The following is a 20,240-nucleotide window of genomic DNA, read 5'->3' as shown; positions in this document are numbered from 1 at the left end:
TATATTGACTATTATTTCTTCGTACGTAATAATTATTTAATTATTCAAGTATATATTTATTTAAACCAAATAATAATGATATAAAACATTATATTAAAATTCAAAATCATATAATGAGAAATTAATTTAGGAGAGTTCTTATTCGGTTCACAGACAAGCCAACAAAAAATATTTTATCTCATTTAAACAAAATAATATGTAGTGCATTTGAATTATATTAATATAAAAAATCTAATTTAAGATACATATAAACATCAGGTGTTGTTCCGATAGAGAGAGAGAGAGCAAACAAATCAGACCGAAGAAGTCGGCGAAAAATTCAAAGTAAATAACTCTGACAGTTATCATAAACGATTCGGCTATAACTTAGCGGTTTTATAGGAAACGTTTTAGTAGGTGTGAAAAAGTTGTCGGGAATGTGTGTTCGTAAACAGCCGTGGCTATGAATCAATGGGAGGCTTGTTAAAGACGATAAGGTTGTCTCCGAGAGGAGAGTACGAGAAATATGGATAATAAACAAATGGAGGTATAGAAACAGAGAAACGTCTTTGTGTTTATAACTCTTCTTAATAATAGAATAAGAAATCGTTAAGACGCACGCTTGCTTAACTTTTAGTTGGAAGTATAAGATAAATTAAAGGAAATGTTAATTTTGATTTGTCTATTTACGAAGACAACTTTCTTTTCTCATCCTTTTCAACAATTCTAAGAATCATAGTATTACATCCTTACGGAGAAATGACATTAAATCTAGTAAACAATGCGGTCGCATACTCTTTAAAGCGTTAAGATAAAATTATTATCATTTTATAATAGTAAAGATGCAAAAGCTCGATATAATTTTAACCTTGAATCTATAAAAATAGCATTTTTATAATTATTCTAAAATATTATCGTTTTGCACAAATAATTGTTTCTGAACATGTTTAAAAATTCCTGGAAAATAATATTAATTAGTATATAATAATAGTAAATAGTAATAAGTAATATATACTTTTGATTTTGTAGATTAACATTTGTACTATAACAAGAAGAACAATTGCTGTTAAATATATTATTTAAATTTAAATTTGAACATAAATATTATTTTAAAAGTTTGAAATAAGTTAAATTAAATAAGTTAACATAAGTACATAACACAAATACTCAAAAATAAAATAATAATAGTATTTTATTCTTTACGTATGACAAAACCATAGTAGAGGCTGCGAGTGGTCAACTTTAGAAATCATCCCAGAATACATCCGGTCTTACCCAGCCTTGTTACTGGCTTGACTGGGATCATTTTTCTTGTCGAAATTTACGACCATGCCCCAGTAGGATTCGAACCCGCGGCTATCGCAACAGTAGGTGGACCGTCCTATCGCCTTTACCACTGCGCCACCAAGCCGACTCGGCTACAATAACTAACTTACTTTAATATATTAACTCAATATTAAGATTAAAATGCAATGTATTCTGTACACAATTATATTTTGTGCAAGGTGAATATTTGGTTTTAGATTATATATTAATTTTAAAGGATTTTTCTGAAAATTTACTTCGTAAAATATTGTGCAAAAATATGTACGTTGTTACTTTTGACTGAACATTTATTGCTATACCAGAGTAAACTTGTCATAGCAAGAAAGTGAACCAAAATTCAGTATCAGCTAAATATGAATGGCAATCGTTTTCCCTATAACATTTTCTTATAGATTCACGCATAGTTTTTTATGCTACGAAACTAGTTAGAATTCTAGACTACTAGAATTTCTCTTTGTATAACAACAGTTTTTCTTTCTATACGAGATTCTAGTATTATCATTGGCAATCTATAGCAGTCTTTTACAATAGTTAACAGTGTGTTTTGATATTCCAATTCATTGTTTTCCAACTTATCCGATTAAACAGATGGCATGATTTGATTATTCTACTTTAATTTCTAGCATAACGTTCTTTGAATTTAACGTGGCAGTTCAGAGTTTTCGTTTCTTATTATAATTTACACTTCAGTAAAGTAACTAATTGAAATGTATTTACAGTTTTTTATGATTCTACTGTGATATCATGTAGATTATTTTAAAACCTCGTATATTTATATCACTTTATCTTAGACTGATCCTGTCCAGAAATACATTGATTATTACTACAGTAATAACAGTAATAAAAAAACAGTTATCCCAATGACATAAGGAACATTTTCTGATTGTAAGTTCATTTGTCAGTCGGTAGGCTTAATTGTCTAAGCTGTCTAAGCAGCAGTAAATAAAATTCAGATTAAATCTAATTAATAAAAATGAAAAATAAAACATATATTATGCAAAATCATAGAAATTGAATTTGAAATAAAATTATTACTAAAAGTACACAATTACTCAAAAGATTCAGTCACTAAAACAGCTGCATTATAGCTCAAAAAAAAGAGAGAGAAATAAATGGTAAGGAACTGTGCATTATTACGACTTTTCTTCGGAAGACTGAGTCCGAAACAAAACCGATTTAATGATTCATTTACACAAAAGACACGAAACCAATGACAAACGTAATCTTTTCGATTTTTTTTTTTTGGTTCGTATCTCCTCGTGGTTCGTGGCAATGATAATGATAATTTATGTCAATAGCGTAAAACTTTTTTAACCGTTTGATTTGCCATACCTTTGTACCTGAGGTTAGTCAAGTTGAAAAATTAATGGTTCGAGGAGTATTCGACTTTTTCGTTTTATTTTTCTCCTTTTTTCTATTGTTGTTATTGCTGAGACTTGGAAAAGTTATATAAATCCACAATTTTTTTCTACATCTACAAAAATATCTTTAGTTTTCACATGTATTGGACGCGTTACAAGAAATATGAATTATTCTATAACTCCAATGTCGTCTTTGATATAATTAACTTTAAAAACTTGTAGTTAATTATTAGTTTTAAGGCAATTCATCATAGTTATTATAAATTTACATAATTATATACTATTAAATGTTGGAAGTAAATTAATGTGAATGAAATGCTTAGTAGATAAATGTTTTAACACAATTTTTATTTTTCTTTTGTTTTTTTTTACTTAATATTTTATACAAGGCTGTTCAGAATTTTTTGTTTGGTTTTATGGCTTAAAATAAAATAATACAATTGAATATAATCTAATGATGCCACAACTGTTCATGCTGCATTTTAATGATTTTTTCTGTAGATTTTCATTCCTCACTAATACTTACATTCTGGTAGTTCTAAGTGATATATTTCAATAAATATTAAGATCCCAATATAAAATGAACGAAGGATGCCTTTTTTATTCGGAAGAAACTTGTTTTTTAATATTAAGATTTATGTGGTGATTTATTATATTTGTTGTATTAGTTAGTAGCTATCCATAATATTTATATAATAATAATGAAAAATATATTAATTTGTTAAGTTTAATTTCTATTAAACAATCTATAAAAGAAAAATTAATGTGTAAAACTAATTAAAATACCAATAGTAGTAATTTATGGAGTATATAGGCGCACCTATTCAAAGTTATGGTACAATTTAATTATTAGTACGTGCAAAACTGTTTAACAGTAATATAATACACATTAATAGCTGTTAATTCTTTATTAATGGTTAACAACAAATATGAAGATGCCTAGCTAAAGCATTTCACACTTCATTAATACCCAATTCATTATGAATTTTAATTTATACATTATATTTTAATACGGTTTTATTTTATATCTTGCAATTATGGAAATAATATTTATAACCTATAAACCAATGATGAGTTTGTACCATTTATTAAGGTACGCGCAGTAGTGAATTTGTTGTATAACTTTATTGAGTTATTATATCTGGCTAGAATTACGGTATTACTAAACTATATAATAAACTATTTAATAATCAATATGAGCAAAGTGATTAGCAGTAATTAGACGTATTTTATAAACTATTTATTCACAATTAGACTCGCATTTGTATAATAGTTTGGAAGCCAATAATTTTGATTGATTTATATCACATATTTGAATAAAATTATTGATAACAAATACAATGTTTTGATTTTACGGTAAATCAGTAAAAATTAAATTTTATCAACGAATAATGTACAGTAGCCTTGCAGCGGTGATAGTGCTTGTCCATAAATTCATAATTTTCTATCTTACATTTTATTTCATGTTTAATATCTTATATTTTCCTCATATTTTTCTTTCCCTTAAAATTTCTCATAACTGCAAAATATAGAAGTAAACAAAAAATAGTGTAATAAAATATAATACTAACAGGTCAATTGAAAAGTCCCCGGCCTACCATAGTAAAACACATTTTTTTGGCAATATTAATATTTTTTTCTTCAACATAATTCTCTTCAAAGGTGATACACTGATTATAGCGACCCTCCAACTTTTGGATACTATTTTTGTAATATATTGCAAAATAAGTCTCAGTTTCGGTCATCACCTTCTCATTCGACGAACATTTCTTCCCAGTGAGCATGCTTTTGAGATCTGAGAACAGAAAATAGTCGCTGGGGACCAGATCTGGAGAATATAGTATATGAGGAAGCAATTCGAAACCCAATTCGTGGATTTTTAAAATCCTTTTCACTGACTTGTGACACGGTACATCGTTTTGGAGAAGTAGCACTTTCTTTTTCTTCAAATGCTACCGTTTTTTGGCGATTTCGTCCTTCACACGGTCCAATAATGTAATAGTCACTGTTAATTTCAAGGTAGTCAGTGAAAATTATTCCCGACTGTTGCGTTTTCCCACGATTTGGAGCGAGTTCATCGTGTGCAGTCCACTCGGATGACCATCGATTGGACTTCGGAGTGAAATGATTACATATCGCGAAAACTCGAGATTATTATGCTTGATCATTCAAAAAGCAATATTTTATCAACATGCGAAATTCCTTTTTGTCCATTTTTTTCACAATAACCAAAGTTGCTTCAACCAAAATGCCCTAATTCACAAACTAATTATCGGACAGTTGTCAAATTTATACACGTACCTTTTGAGGGTTAGGGCTAACTAAAAAACGTATGATTTTAATTTAAGTGGCGCCATCTATGTGTCAGGCCGGGGACGTTTCAATTAACCTGTTAATAGAACTTAATATGAATCATAAGATATCGAATATTTTTTACCATTTTAGTTATAGGTTTATTTATAGCAACAAGACAATATTGGAGTAAAAATTCACACTTACTAGGAAATCCCAATATTTTTTTCCGGTTACCAAAACTTGTCTCTTCATATTTTAACAATAAAATTAATAAGTTGGAATAAACCAATTAGTCATAATTAATGTGTTTATATATTAAAAAAACGTAGAGATAATGTGTTTATTAAGTCAAGTAAATATTTCAATATATGTCAAGAAAAAAAAACTAGATATTTGGTGTTTAGAACACATTAATTATACAGATGTTCGATAAACTCTTTGAACTTGTATTAAAAAAAACTATATTTTAATTGAATCCTTTGATGTTTTATGACTATTCACAAATAGTTTATTATTTTTATGCAGGTGGGTCATAAAAGCGTCAAAAATTCAACAAATGATCGGTATCAATATTACCCATAAATCGTTCCCAATATATATCATTTCGGACACGGCCGATGGCGTAAAGCCGATCGCATTTTTCAATTGTGTGTCTCTGCTTCGCGCCTATTCATCAGCCATAAATAAATCGTAATGAGTAATCTTATCTCGCCATAAATAATGGAGGAAAATGTAAATGCGAACAATTACAAACCGCTAAGACCAAAAGGTACCGTCATTTCGTGACGGGCGGGAACCCACGGCCACGAGAAAGGGACTGACGGCTCGGAAAGATGTTACTCGCCTGTTGGATTCAAAAGGTTTCGTTTTTTTCACTCCGTCCTTCGTTCTCGTCGTGGTTGTTTTCCATTGCTGCGTCGGTCGGTACGTTTCAACCAACCTACACACGTCGACAGGATCGGTACCATTAATTTTTAATAATACCCTTCCGATCGGTAGAAAGTTTATTATTTTTTTATTTGTGTTAACGGTTCCCAAGCAGTGTGAACTGATATTATAATCTAGTCCTATTCGGGCCCGACTTATCTATGATTGAATATCAAGAAAGCAAGATCCCGCTGACTAATACGCTTCAGAGTCTGATACCTCAAATATATTAAAACCGACGGGTATGAAAAAGTCACACGATGTCATCTTATTACATCTAAACTCCCATTTAATTAACTTAAAATACTTTACTTATGGTATCTAGATGGATTCTGCAACAACATACTGCTGTTCTCACGACTTATTTAGTGACATAGTATATTTGGTTTATATTATCGATAAAGCGGAATGAAACCATCAGTAGTGAATACTAACAACTTTAATTGAAGAACTACTTCGAAAAATCCATAGAAAATAATAGCATAAGTCACTTTTAAACAGCCCCCAGCCACACACAGCAAAATAAACATAAAAAATACACATACAGATAAAAAACATTCAAATGGGAGCAACTATTGTAATCATCAGACTTCGGCTTGTGATTTTCAATTGTTTAGTATGATGAAACATAGCAATAACTGACGAAAATTAGAAACAAATATGTTAAAATTGCTGTTGAAATATATCTCATCCAAATATTGGACTTTTCTCAACAAATCAACAATAATATATTAATGATTTTATATAACCATTTTTTTTAATTTCTTAATTTTTTCGAATTTCGAGCTCACTGTACATTTTTATTGAGGAGCATCAATTCTTTGTAGCAATACAATTTCAAATCTCTCTGCCTCTATGTTACCCTTCATATTTTTCGGACATCACCAAGGAAAATCAGTATTTATAGCCAGCTCCATAATTTTTAGATTCCTATTTAAATTTTATTTTAATTGTCGACAAGCTCTATTAGCCTATTAAATTTTATTACCCTTATTATTGATTGTCTCGATGTGTATAACATAATTGATGGTCACCAGGGTTTACTGATTCGTTTCAGCATTTTTGCATACAAATAGATTGACAGAACTAATGTATAGCTACAATAATTTATATATGCATACATTACGTAATATTTGCTTCTATTCTTCTGAATCCTATTTGGTATTTTAAAGGTTCTTGTATAGATTAACTATAAAGGGTTTATTACTTAAGTAACATTATGGTGATATGGATTTACCAGAATATAATAACCGACAATAAAACCGAAATTGTTTTATTACCAACTAATTTGCATTTTATAAACTTTTTTATTTATATTATCTGTGGAAATTTTTATTAAATTTATTTATATTTATATTATTTGTTGAAGAAAAATGGTTTAATAGCTATGGCACCAATTAAATAATAACTGTTTATTCTGTTCCGTTTTTTTGTACAGTTCATCATAAAACCTCTCAAATTTGTTAGTTATTGCTTTCGAAGGACATAATATAATTTATAGCCATTTGATATATTTATATTCCACAGGTAATAATAATGAGTGTTAGTATATTAACACTAATTACTTTATTAACTTTCTTTGAGATATATTCAATATTATTTGATTTATTTACTCTTCTCTACAGTTATTATTTTATATAATATTTAGTTAATTATGTTTGTTTTCTCTAAATAGTCGATATAGTAATAGAAAATGTTTTCTTCCAGAATAACAAATAATATATCCTAACGTATTTTTTTAATTACGCTTACAATACATATGCTTAATGTACATTGTACTATTGTACTTCCAGCCAATAAACCATTCACAAGGAGGACGACGTGGGGGAGGGGTTGTATTTTCCAAATTCAGTTAGAGTTATTGCCTGTTGTATAATGGCTATATTGCTTTTATTGGAGTATTAGTATTGGTATTTAAATGAAGAAATGTTATTTGGCAGTGTTGGATTTAACTAGATGATTTAATGGTTTAGTGTAACGACATATTTTAAACCCATAAATCCAAATAGGCTTTAAATTAGGCTGATAAATCAATCTCTTTGGATTTGAATCAAATCTGCGTTTTGCTTTTGCTCTGGTAGACATCAAGACTGATGCCGATTTATTTCGCTGATTGTGCTTAAGAAATCGGGCATCAACCAGGTGATATAATTAGATTTTTATCATTACTCCATAACTAAAAATTGCCATTGACAGATTTAGAGCTACTAAGCTGTATTTGATAGTCTTTAGTTCGTTTGTGGATATTGTTGACCACTCTTTGTAATTGTTCTCCAAACCTAGGCAGAAGTCCGTTTATTCGAAACTCATTCACTCTCATTAGCTCATCTTATGGATTAGTCCCAAATATCATACTTTGCCAAAAGCTTATGAGATGCTCATGAATATCAATTTCAGGGATTTCAGGGCTTTTTAATAATCGTTGTTACTCAACGCACTTGGTCTTTGTTGGTCAATTGTTCCATTCAATGATGATTTCACAATCCGAACTGGAAATCTCGTATTTTAATAAATGGTTTAGTTACATTATAATAACAGTTTCTCAAATAATTTGGATATCACGGGTAATAGTGAGATGGGCCTGTAAGATTTTAATTATTCCACCGGTTTGTCAGGTTTTTTTTAGACATAATTATTTGTGCCACTTTAAGACATCCCGAAACACACCTCAGTGTCAGACACTCATAAAGTATGTATGTTAATATAGTTATTGCTTTTCGTGGCAATTCTTTCAATGGTCCAGATGATATATCTCTAATTCCGGGAGCTTTTTTAGGAGTTTTGTCCATAGTAGGTGTTAGCTAAATATTGTAGGAATAATTCAGCTTTTTCGTTATTGTTCTAATTTTTTCCAAATCCTAAGTTACTTTTGATTTGATTTAAAAAAAACAGGGAGATTTTTAAAATATGTAAAATATCTTCTTGTATTTGTTGTATAACATTACACTTCAATATATACTTGGAACTGTTTATGAATAATATTTAATGTTATCTTAGGTCGAACCTAGCTTAGTACGTTCCTGTTCCATATTTGGTTCTAACCTGAATACATAAGTTAATGGACAGTAATCCTTTTATTCTTTTGTAAGTTATACAGCTTATTTAAATAAAATGTCAGACTTGTTCGCTGGTTGTCTACAACTCGCTCGGTTTTTATTCTATTTACATAAACACAACCTCTGGCCCGACGTAACAGAACCTTATACCGTCGTACGGTACCTTCCCGATTTTACTCGCTTCAATTGAACTGAATAAGAACAACCAATTTAAATAATTACGTTGTTTTCAATGGATTTAATGAAATTATATGGTAGATTAACAGCTGAATAAAAGTTCTACGTTTTTCTTAAGTGATGTTCTTAAGTTTGCGCAGAGCCTCAGCTAACGATTCTTTTAATTGAAAGAATTAATTTATTATCACGTACTAACGTAACATGTTTTAGTTCACTTGAACAAATCCAAAAATTATTTTAAATTATGTAAATAATGTATTAAAGTATGGCGAAACCCAGCATCCACTTGCTTCAGTGCACCAATATTTTGAAAGGGTCGATATTATGTGTCATAATGTTATGTCTCAGGCAAGTTCATTATACGGATTTTCAAAACTATTTTGTCATAAACGACAAGAAATTGTGACGTTAAGTTAATTAAAGTTTTAAGGTTAATTTCAGAAATCATTTAGGGCTAATCGAAATGTATAAATGTGATATGAATACATTTATGAAAACCTGATATACTTGAGAGAGGTTGTGGAAAAGCTAAAACCATAAATACCCTTAATTTCGTATATTGGTAACTTTGGTAGAAGGTTTTACTATTTGATACAGAGGTATCATTATCAACATCGAACTTATCGAATCAAACTAAAACATCTGAAATACTCACATTTAAGAGTATCTTTTATTATCTGGATAGTGTCAAAATAATGTTCAATAGAAGATATCAATTATCAATTGCAATGTTTTCTAAAAGTTTCCAATAGCTTATCAGAAGACGAGAATCAAATTCAATATTATTTAAATACATTCCGATAATGATTAAACATGCATTTTACTGTAACTTCTACGATCTAATAGTGGCGATCAGTCGTCAATAATAAAGAACGAACCGAAGATCCAAGAAAGGTTGAAGAGGATTAATTGCAAGAATCATTAGGTAAAAATCCTACTCAAATTCTTAAAGAACTTTCAAACAACTTAGCATTTGGTGAATAAACTCTCTTTAGACGTTTTCATAAGATAGCACAGATTCAAAATGAGGGAAAATGCCTATTCAATTTCTGTTTTTTGAGAGTTTTCTGTGGAATACTACAAGCCAAGGCACAATAAATTATAGGTTAGTTCGGCGGGGCCCTCCATACCCACAATGAAGCGAAGTATTCAGGACCGCCATTCAAATTCAAAGTTTTGCTGTCCATATTGTGGGATCAGCAATGCGTAGTGTATTTCGAGCTGCAAAATTGTTACTACTGACATCTATGGGCGCCAATTGAACACATTGAACAACGCATGACAGTAAATCTTGCTCCAAGGTCTATATATTTTCACGCGCACTTAAAAAGTATTTAATACGGACCGTGGACTATGGCACACAAATCAGTAAATTGAATTCCTTAAAAAGATACAAGTTGTTTTCGTTTGGAAAATAACAGATCAACTGAAAAGTCCCCGGCGTACCGTAGTAAAACACATTTTTTTGGCAAAATTAGTTTTTTTATTCAACATAATTCCCTTTAAGGGTGATACACTGATAATAGCGACCCTCCAACTTTTCAATAACATTTTTGTAGTACGATTTGACCTTTGCTTCAAAATAGGCCTCAATTTCAGCGATAACGATAACTAACGATATTCATTCGACGTCGTTGGGGGCCAGATCTGGAGAATACGTTGGATGAGGATGCAATTCGAGGCACAATTCATGGATTTTTGCCATCGTTTTCACTGACTTGTGACACAGCACTTTATTTCTCTTGAAATGTGGCCGTTTTTCGCCGATTTCGTCCTTCAAACGGTCCAATAGCCACTAAGCTACCGGCTATGTAATAGTCGCTGTTGATGATCCTTCCTCTTTCAAGGTAGTCAATGAAAATTATTCCATGCGCATCCCAAAATACAGACGCCATAACCTTGCCAGCCGATTGTTACATTTTCCTAGGCTTTGGAGCGGGATCATCGTGTGTAGTCACTCGGATGACTGTCGATTGGACTTCGGAGTGAAATAATGGAGCCACGTTTCATCCATTGTCACATATCGACGAAAAAACTAGGATTTATTACGATCATCTTCAAACACTGCTCTGAATCATCAACTCGTCGTTGTTTTTGGTCAAAAGTGAGCTCGCGCGTTACCCACTTTGCACAGAGCTTTCTCATACCCAAATGTTGTGAATGATATGATGTAAACCTTCACTTAATATCTTTAGAATATCTGCTATTTCATTCAATTCTAATTTAAGATCATTCAAAATCATTTTGGGGATTTTTTTAATGTTTTCGTCAAAAAGCAATATTTTATCACTACGCGAAATTCATGTTTATCTATAATTCACAAACTAATGATCCGATAGCTGTCAAATATATACACGCATCTTTTGAAGGTTAGGGCTAACTAAAAATCATATGGATTTAATTCTAGTAGCGCCATCTATGTGTCAGGCCGGGGACTTTTCAATTGATCTGTTATGTGCTTCCGCTAAGCTAGTCTTATATTTTGCATCTTCCTATTGGGGTAGTTGTCAATTGTTAATATTACTTGTGGGCATATTTTTCTACGGAAGGCAAAAGTCAAATGGATAGAGATTTTGTTTTATTGGCATCAAGTTTCCAATCACATTTGTATTATATTAATTAAGGTATATATGGACTTAAAAATAGTATGTATTATCAGTGTTATTATTTATTTATTAGTAAAATTCGTCGCTTAACAATTATTTTTGAACTATATTTTCGAAAAAAATTATTTTCTTTAATAAAATAGGTTTTTTATAAGTCTAATTTTATTTGTGTTTTTAGGGAGGTGCGAACCCGCCGCAGGAATGCTTATCGCATGCGCTGCTTGCGACAAGCCGATCCTGGACAAATTCCTGCTGAATGTCCTGGAACGGGCGTGGCATGCGGACTGTGTGCGCTGCTTCGATTGTCACGCGCCACTCACGGACAAATGTTTTAGTCGGGAAAGTAAATTATTCTGCCGAGCTGACTTTTTTAAGTAAGTATAAACGATTTTCGATTCACAAAAAAAACTATAAGTAACAATATGCACGATCGGTATTTCCTGATAAACATGAATCAGTACAAAATGCACGATACTTCATATTTAAAAATTATAGATGATGCAATTCACATATTGCCAGTGTTATATTGTTACCAGAATATAATTATAATGCAATCATTGATGGTACGTAACAAGATATACTGAAGGATATCTATAAACATCATTAGTAGTAAATAAATTAGTACCTACCAGTACCAGCAGTGAGTGAATAAAAACCAAGTAATAACTAGACTGTTATTTTGTATCTGGCGGTTTTACGAGCCTTCATATGGTTGTTATTTTAATGTTATATCTAGCCTCATATTTTGTTTTTCTTTTTTAATCATAAACTGCATAGAAATCTAAATGAAAATATTAATGTCTACCTTTTGATAATGAAACATGACAGTAATAGCCAATCTCTTATGCCTGATATTTTGTTTTATATTATGTCTGATTATATATGATTATTTTCACCTTCTTTGAGAATCACTGATTTCTTCTTTCACGTCATTGAAAAATAAACAATAAAAAATACACTAAAATAAACAATGATCAGTTCATTTGTTGTTATTTAATCAATAAAGTCGAAATCTAGATCTATATGCATCACTAGAATCGCTAAATAGAGTTGACCTAATGCCTATTTTACCTAGTAGTTAGAAGCAAGTATTTCTATATATAACTATATTTCTTATCCATTGTAACTTTTGTTCATTTAGTAAAAGCCTAAAACAGAAAGCTGTTAAAATTTCATGACATTCTAGTCATAAGTTCGCGAGTTATTGTGCTAAAAGTGACACTACTTTTGTTACTTTCAAAACATTTTTTTTTTAATTTTACACTGCTTCTTCTGAAAAAACACCTTTCAAGCGAAGCAATGGCTTGAGAAGTGTTATAAGGACTCCGCTCCATCAGAAACAACAATAAAACGTAGGTTTGCCGACTTCAAATGTGGACGTAGAGACACCGATGATGCAAAACGCAGTGGATGAATGAGGTGGTAACACCAGAAAACTTCAAAAAAATCCGCAAAATCGGTTTGAAGTGAAGTTGCGTGAGTTTGCTAACATCGTGAAGATATCAAAAGAACGAGTTGGCTTTATATTGCATGGGCATTTCGCTATGAAAAAGCTCTGTTCAAAGTGGGCGTCGCGTTTGCTCACTGTTGACCAAAAACAAGAACGTGCTGATGATTCTGAGCAGTGTTTGGCCTTGTTTAAACGTAACAAACCCGAATTTCTGAGTTGATATGTGACAATGCATGGAACATGGATCCATCATTTCATCATCTCATCTGAGTGGACAGCAACATGTGACAGGCGTATTTTGAGGCAAAAGATAAATCGTTCTACAAAACTGCTAGTGAAATGTTAAAGCGGCACTGGAATTATTGTTTGTTATTGTGAAATTACGTTGATGAATAAAGCCAATTTTGAACAAAAAAAAACACGTTTTCTTTGTTACGCCCGGGACTTTTCAAGCCCTGTGTTATTTGTGTGGTTATTTATAATTGTTAATTTATTTTATAGAAACAAAAAACCTACATATTCCTCTTTGCCTGATAAAAAATAATTTTTAGATAATTTAACCATTTTAATTGAATTATATAATCACTCATCGGAATATTTATTATCTCGAATATCTAACGAGTGAATTATTTCACTCTATATTTAGTGTTAGCGACACATTCACTTGCTAGTGCTTTACTAATAATTTTCTTTAAATAAATTCGAAAGATTTTTTTCATGCCGATACACCTGTTTTTGATTAACCAGTTGATTCAACTACACGATATTAAATATAATTTAACCATAACCCTATTTAACAAACGGACATGCATCAAATCATATTATCAACTACATCATCAAAACACTCGAAAACATCAGTATAACATGTATTTTTACTAAACACTATAATTAATCGTTAACATCATTTACATCAGTTACTGTTTTTTGAACTAATCATCAATTAAGAAAACGCGAGCCTAACTCGTCAGGACGTCATTAAAAATCGCTTCATGGTATCTTCCGAATTTGCATGATCTAATTCCGCTCAATCATTAGTTCGAGTAGTTACAAACGAGATTTAAATATCCCTGCATTATAAGACTCTGTGATGGTTATCAGATTATTTTTATTTGCATCTTAATGATATTCCTTAGTCCCTAAACTATTACAATCTGGTCAATAGTTATGTTATTCGACAATAGCAATTTTATTCTTCTAATTTAAATATTTAACATCTTTAACTAATTAAATTAACAAATATTTAACTAACATCCTTCTCATTAGGACACAGAGTTGTTATTAAGTCTTAATTTTATTAAAATTGTGTTAAAAATTTGAATTGTTTCAACACTTACATGTTGAACTATTCCTAACATCTTATCTTATATCTTAAATATTATATTATATCTATAGATTATATCTATATCTATATATAATCTAGAGGAATATTATAATTTCTGTTTTATTCTGTTTCGTAACTTAATTTTAAATATATTATGTTATTTTAAAATTTACTTTATTTCAACTTTCATCTCTTGCTGATATATACGAAAAAATATATACTATAAGCTTGAAATCTGAAATAAACTAAATCAGTTTTGGTTAGCAAGCCTCAATTGAAATAATCAAAATTAAGTGAAAAATAATGTTTGTGGATGGAAGAATCTTGAAATAGATAGATTGATTATAGTTACATAAAAAATATATTTTTCATGAATTTTACTGCAATTTCGATATTTAACCCAAAATGATTCTTAATAATACTTCAAATACATTTATTTTTTATCAGAGCATCGCTATATTAATTTATGTTTACATTATAATCTAGATAAACGAACTATGGATCTTATTACGGCATCGTTTTCAGTCACTTTTGGTCAGATTAGACCAAATAGACCACAGAAAAGTGAGTAAGACCCCAGTATATGATCAACTAGTAGAGCACATGCACATTTAAATGAAATTAATAAAAATTCAGTTTAGTTCGGTTATGTAAGACCTTTGCATTGTTTACAGGCTAGGATTTCATTAAGAAGTAAGTTTAATGATATCGTTTCTCATTGACAAAACAACTCATCACAATATGGTTACAATTATTAATATTTTAAGACAATTAGTGAAATTAATAGTTGAAAAACTTATCGAAAATAAAGTCAAATTTGTGTCAATAATGTATCTCAAATTTACTAAGATGTTTTTCTTCTTCAAAAATAATTTATATTAATATAAATAAAAGTTTTTAACTGATATATTGAAAACATTAATGAAAATAAAAAAAAACAAAACAAAGTTAATGTGATATACAGTCAATTTAAATGTTGAAGTAACAGCATCGATATATCCAAATATATATATATATATATATATATATATATATAAGCAAAGACAAATCGTACTACAAAAATGAAAAGTTGGAGGGTCGCTATAATCAGTGTCACTACAATCACCCTTTATGTTTTACTATGGTAGGCCGGGGACTTTTTTATGTCATTCAATAAAAAAATTAGTATTTTATTTTATTTTTTTGAATATACAGAACAAGTAAATGGAAACATAGCCATAGAATTAGCAAATAATAAAGTTAACCAGCTCTGGATTCTCATAGTGCGCATTGCGCAGAACTGACCAATTATATAATACATTTGTTCTTGTTCACTTCCCTGTATTCTGAACCAAATTAGTTTACACAAAACAGAAACACATTTTCGTGTAAGCTTAATAAACCCCCTAATACCCGATAAATTCGAAAAATATCATAAATCTCGCAAACAACCACCGTTTTACGTTCCTTACGAACGCTTGGGCTGGATCAAGACCAAGACCTAAATCCAAGTAGGTTACGGTTTTCGGTATCGCGTACCATCGAAATAAGCAATTGGTCATGGAAAGGGGCGAGACGTATTCGTTTCAGGGTTCCGATTACAGTTTATGGGCTGGTCGCTGGTCCTGTTTTCGTTTTTTTTTTCTTCACGATGAACTGCGGCTTGTTAACTCCGAAACACGTCTGCTTCGTGGTTGCCTTTAAAACTTTCGTAAACGCCTCGGCTATTGTTTGGATTTTTTCCTTCAGAGAAGAGAGTTCATTTGTTTTAAGAACAATCGAGGTATGGGGTCGGCTTTTGTTTGATGATTTACTTTACCGCGCAATTTAATTTTGTTTTTAATGTTTTTTTTTTCGAATTTTTCCGATTTTTATCTAGTTTACTGGTTCCGTATGTCATACTACCGTGATCAAATAATAATATTTTCTGAAACAAAAAGAAAACGAGTAATTTATTGTTGTCATTCAAAATACTAGGATATAATGCACCTATGCTAAGGTTCTTTTTCAAATTTGCGAAGGAATTGGTCAATTAAATTTCTTTTGGATTGAAATCTTCAGTTCAATTGTTTCCTCAAATCGATGGAATAAGAAGATGTACACCGAAGCTAAGTCAGGCGAATAAGGCAGTTACGGAATGATATAACTTACGATAAATCAATGTTGTGTGACAAGATCGAAGAGGGTGCAGAACCAAGAGTTATCGGTCCATAATTCCGACCTCTAGAAGCGAATAGTTTCACGAAAGCCACGTAAAATATTCAGATAATAAACAATATTTCTAAATACAATATTAATATGATATAAATAAACTTTATATTTTAAAAGACAAAACCGTTTATACAGTATATGTTCCATACCTCAATATTTTGAGATTATTGGTATATGGAATGATGTTGGCGATGGGACAACAACCTTCCTGCAGTCATCCAAGCAGCTTTCGTTAGCAGCTCAATTGCTACTTAATTTTTTGTTGAAAATTACTGAGAATGTTAACTGTATGATTCATGCATTAGTGGATATTAGGTTTCGGTTTTCTATTGGTTGTCTTTAAACAGCGATATTTCAATTCAAGTGATACATAAACTTTCTTAACAATGAAATAAAATAATTTCAAGTATATTCGAAGGATGGAAATAAGGTTTTCATTTTCAAATTTAAAACCGCGTTAAGCAAAAAGCAAAGCAGATCAAACTCAGAATCAAAGAACAGTATTTGCTACTCTGAAGATTACCAGCTTGGCCTAAGATCAAATAAATTAGTTTATCAGTCAATTATAAAACCTGGTTGGACTTGTGGGGTACAAATATGGCGTTAAATTAACAATGAACATCAAACCGACTAGTAGTCCAACATTACCAAAACAAAGTTTTTCGATTAACTAGCATTGCTTATCACTACATAACTAACGAAGAACACGATTAACGTAGAAGCAATATAACTACTGGAAAACGCGCAGGAAGTCAGAATATCGAAGCAAACCAAAGCACACAAAATTTTATAAGTTTTATTCTTAACTAATTGAAGTAGTCTAACTTAATTTTATTTTGAGAAATACATACCCATGTATTTATCCCCCAATCGTCTTGCTTGTGTATTGATGCAGCCACAACAGGCTAATAGTAATAAACTAATTTGTAAATTAAGATTTTACTAAGCACATGTAACGTAAGGTGTAGTATAGTTGAAACTTAATTACACCTATTTGTAGGAGTGTTTTTTATTTTTATGTTAGATAGTCAATTATCAGATTTAGCGTTGTTTGAGATCAAATAAATTATGTGTTTAGGGACCAAAATATAATAAGTTGTCGGTCGAAAAAATCTGAAACATGGAAGAAAATAGAAAAATTTAAAATTCCAAACTAAAGGAAATATTTACCTCAAAATGTCTACTTGACAACAAATGCTATTTGATATAGAATTATTTCAATATGACAACCATTAATCTATCAAGACTATAATATCTCCATAAAATGTATAGTCTATTCAAACTTTGTTTATACATACGTCATCAAGATGTATTGCATGCCGCAATTTGTAAATTCGTTTTAGAATCAGGCAACATTTTCCATCTCATTTTATTCTAGTTAAAAAGAGACACAATGCTGTCCGAATAGTTAGAACACGTGAATGAGCCTGTCAAAGTCGTCCGGTTGTCAGACGTATGCGAAATTCTTAAAAGCATTAGTGATAAGAGATTATAACTCTAACCTATAAACTATTGTTGCTGTATAATTAAATGTAGTTTTTATAGGTAGTATAATTATATTCGACAACAATTTTGTTCAATTATTTAATTTAGATTAGAATTTTGTTGTATGTCAAAGCCAGACTGAACTAAAACTCAGAGTTAATGCGGCAACATCGCGACGTTTCGACGTCACAAATTCTAATGACGTATATTCAAAATAACTTTGAATAGACTACATGGAAAAGCTTCCATCAGTTTTGTTACTACAGAGTTGGAAACCGATTCTTGTGTAGTCTCAAAATACGTTTTGTGAATCTACCATAGAAATTAAATGTTGAAATGCGAGTAGCAGTGAACGATTATGAACGGTATCCTTGAAAATTACTTCACATCTTTATATAGAGATAATTACATGGTGTTTACATTTTATATCATTACAGTGGAACGAGCTAATGGTTAGGACGAACCAAATATAAACAAACTGATGGTGATGATGCAAACTGAAATTTGCTACAGTAATATACATAGAAATAACCACAATACGATTTGCCACACAATACGGAATAGTTCTGCGCGCTATGAATAGTCTCAACCATTTAAGTAGTATTTTTCAAGAACAAACTCGTCGTTTTATTAAAAATATCCATAACTGTCGATAAACGCTAAACAGTTATTGTCAATTACTTCGGGAATGATTCAGACCAAAGCTGCAGCATACTAAAACGGGAAAATAACGATCGGCATAACTGTGACGCGAGATATAAAGTTTAGAAGTTATGTATAAATCTGAAACGGAACATAAGTGGAACTAAACAGCGCCATTGTTCTTTCTCAAACCATGGGACTATAAAACATGCCATAAAAAATCGAAAACAATGACTGGTACTATTTTTATTATTTATTATTGCTGTGGATTTTCTCGATTTTATTTCTTATCTACGGGTGTGTATCGTTTTGGGCGCTGGTGTATATGTTAAACTATTATTTGGAACACCTCTTCCTCGTACTTGCTACTTTTTAATTCATTAGATTCACCATATGATTACGTATTCACTAATACTAAATTTGTAAAAGATTCTAGTATTGGAATGTAATTTTAAAATATTTTTTAAATTATGAGAAAATGTCTTTCCACTGCTGCCAATTTCCCGATAAAACAATCGAATCCAAAAAGTGTAAACTTCAGATCGTTTTCAATGTTGTTCATAGAGCTGAAAACGCTAAATAGAAGTTTACTGTTGGGTATTATACGTAATTGTTAACAGCACAAATATGTGATTAAAAAAGGTGGTGAGTTAAAACATCCCAATGAAGGGTTTCTAATGGATCCCATTAATATGCGTATATTTTAAAATATATATGACCTTCAATGCTCAAGTGCTTCAAATACCTTGCTTCGATTAAGAGTAAAATTCAGATTATAATTGACTGACTATTATGACTATTTCTATCTTCATTGGTTTGCAAGAAAGGTTTGATATCATTGGTGTTTTTAGATATAAAGTCTTAGTCTGAAGATGTAAAATTAAGTTAAAAAGTAAGATAACAATAAAGTTACACTTAAAACGATATTAGTCGTCTAGCATAATACTCATATCGTATAAGAGAGTTAATAATGTTCATAATTTGTTATAAAAGGTGTTCAAAATATTTTGGGAACCAAAATCTCTGAATAAAAATCTCAACAATTTGAACTCTTAAGACTCTCAGTTTGGTTCTATTGGTTAAGTTGTTTTTCTATATAATTCCATATAGTGCATAAATGATTTGCTCAAAGATCTTTATATTTGATATTAAAATTCTAACTTATATAGCTATACAAACTATATTGAGTTTTTATTATTACCAGACGTTATTTAAGAAGTTTTATGAATCAGGAATATGAAAGAAAAAACAGAATTTCCAATATTAGTGAAACCAATCATTCAAAAAATATATCTCATCAACAAACATTCTTCACTATATAACAACATCAAATGGAAACCACTTAACTTATATTGGAGATATATTTTTATTCATCCCTTAAGATATTTCTTTGAACAAAAGTTTCTCATGTATATCCAAAACAGA

The 20,240-nt window shown here is 30.5% G+C and overlaps 1 protein-coding gene across 2 annotated transcripts in view; it reads left to right on the top strand.

The window, feature by feature from the left end:
* Lim1 (LIM homeobox 1) overlaps positions 1-20,240 on the top strand; it is a 113,439-nt gene that overhangs the window by 1,990 nt on the left and 91,209 nt on the right. For both annotated transcript variants that reach the window (XM_076401085.1, XM_076401084.1), the window contains exon 2: positions 11,906-12,101. In XM_076401085.1, the coding sequence (XP_076257200.1) occupies positions 11,929-12,101 (173 nt within the window). In that variant the 5' untranslated portion in view covers positions 11,906-11,928. The remainder of the gene's footprint in view (positions 1-11,905; positions 12,102-20,240) is intronic.

Source organism: Rhynchophorus ferrugineus, unplaced genomic scaffold (assembly GCF_030347505.1).
Source record: "Rhynchophorus ferrugineus isolate W39M unplaced genomic scaffold, kcgeb_rfMv2 rfM3, whole genome shotgun sequence".
Taxonomy (NCBI): domain Eukaryota; kingdom Metazoa; phylum Arthropoda; class Insecta; order Coleoptera; family Curculionidae; genus Rhynchophorus; species Rhynchophorus ferrugineus.
Note: the sequence above shows the minus strand (reverse complement) of the source record. Positions and strands in the feature narration are given on the sequence as shown.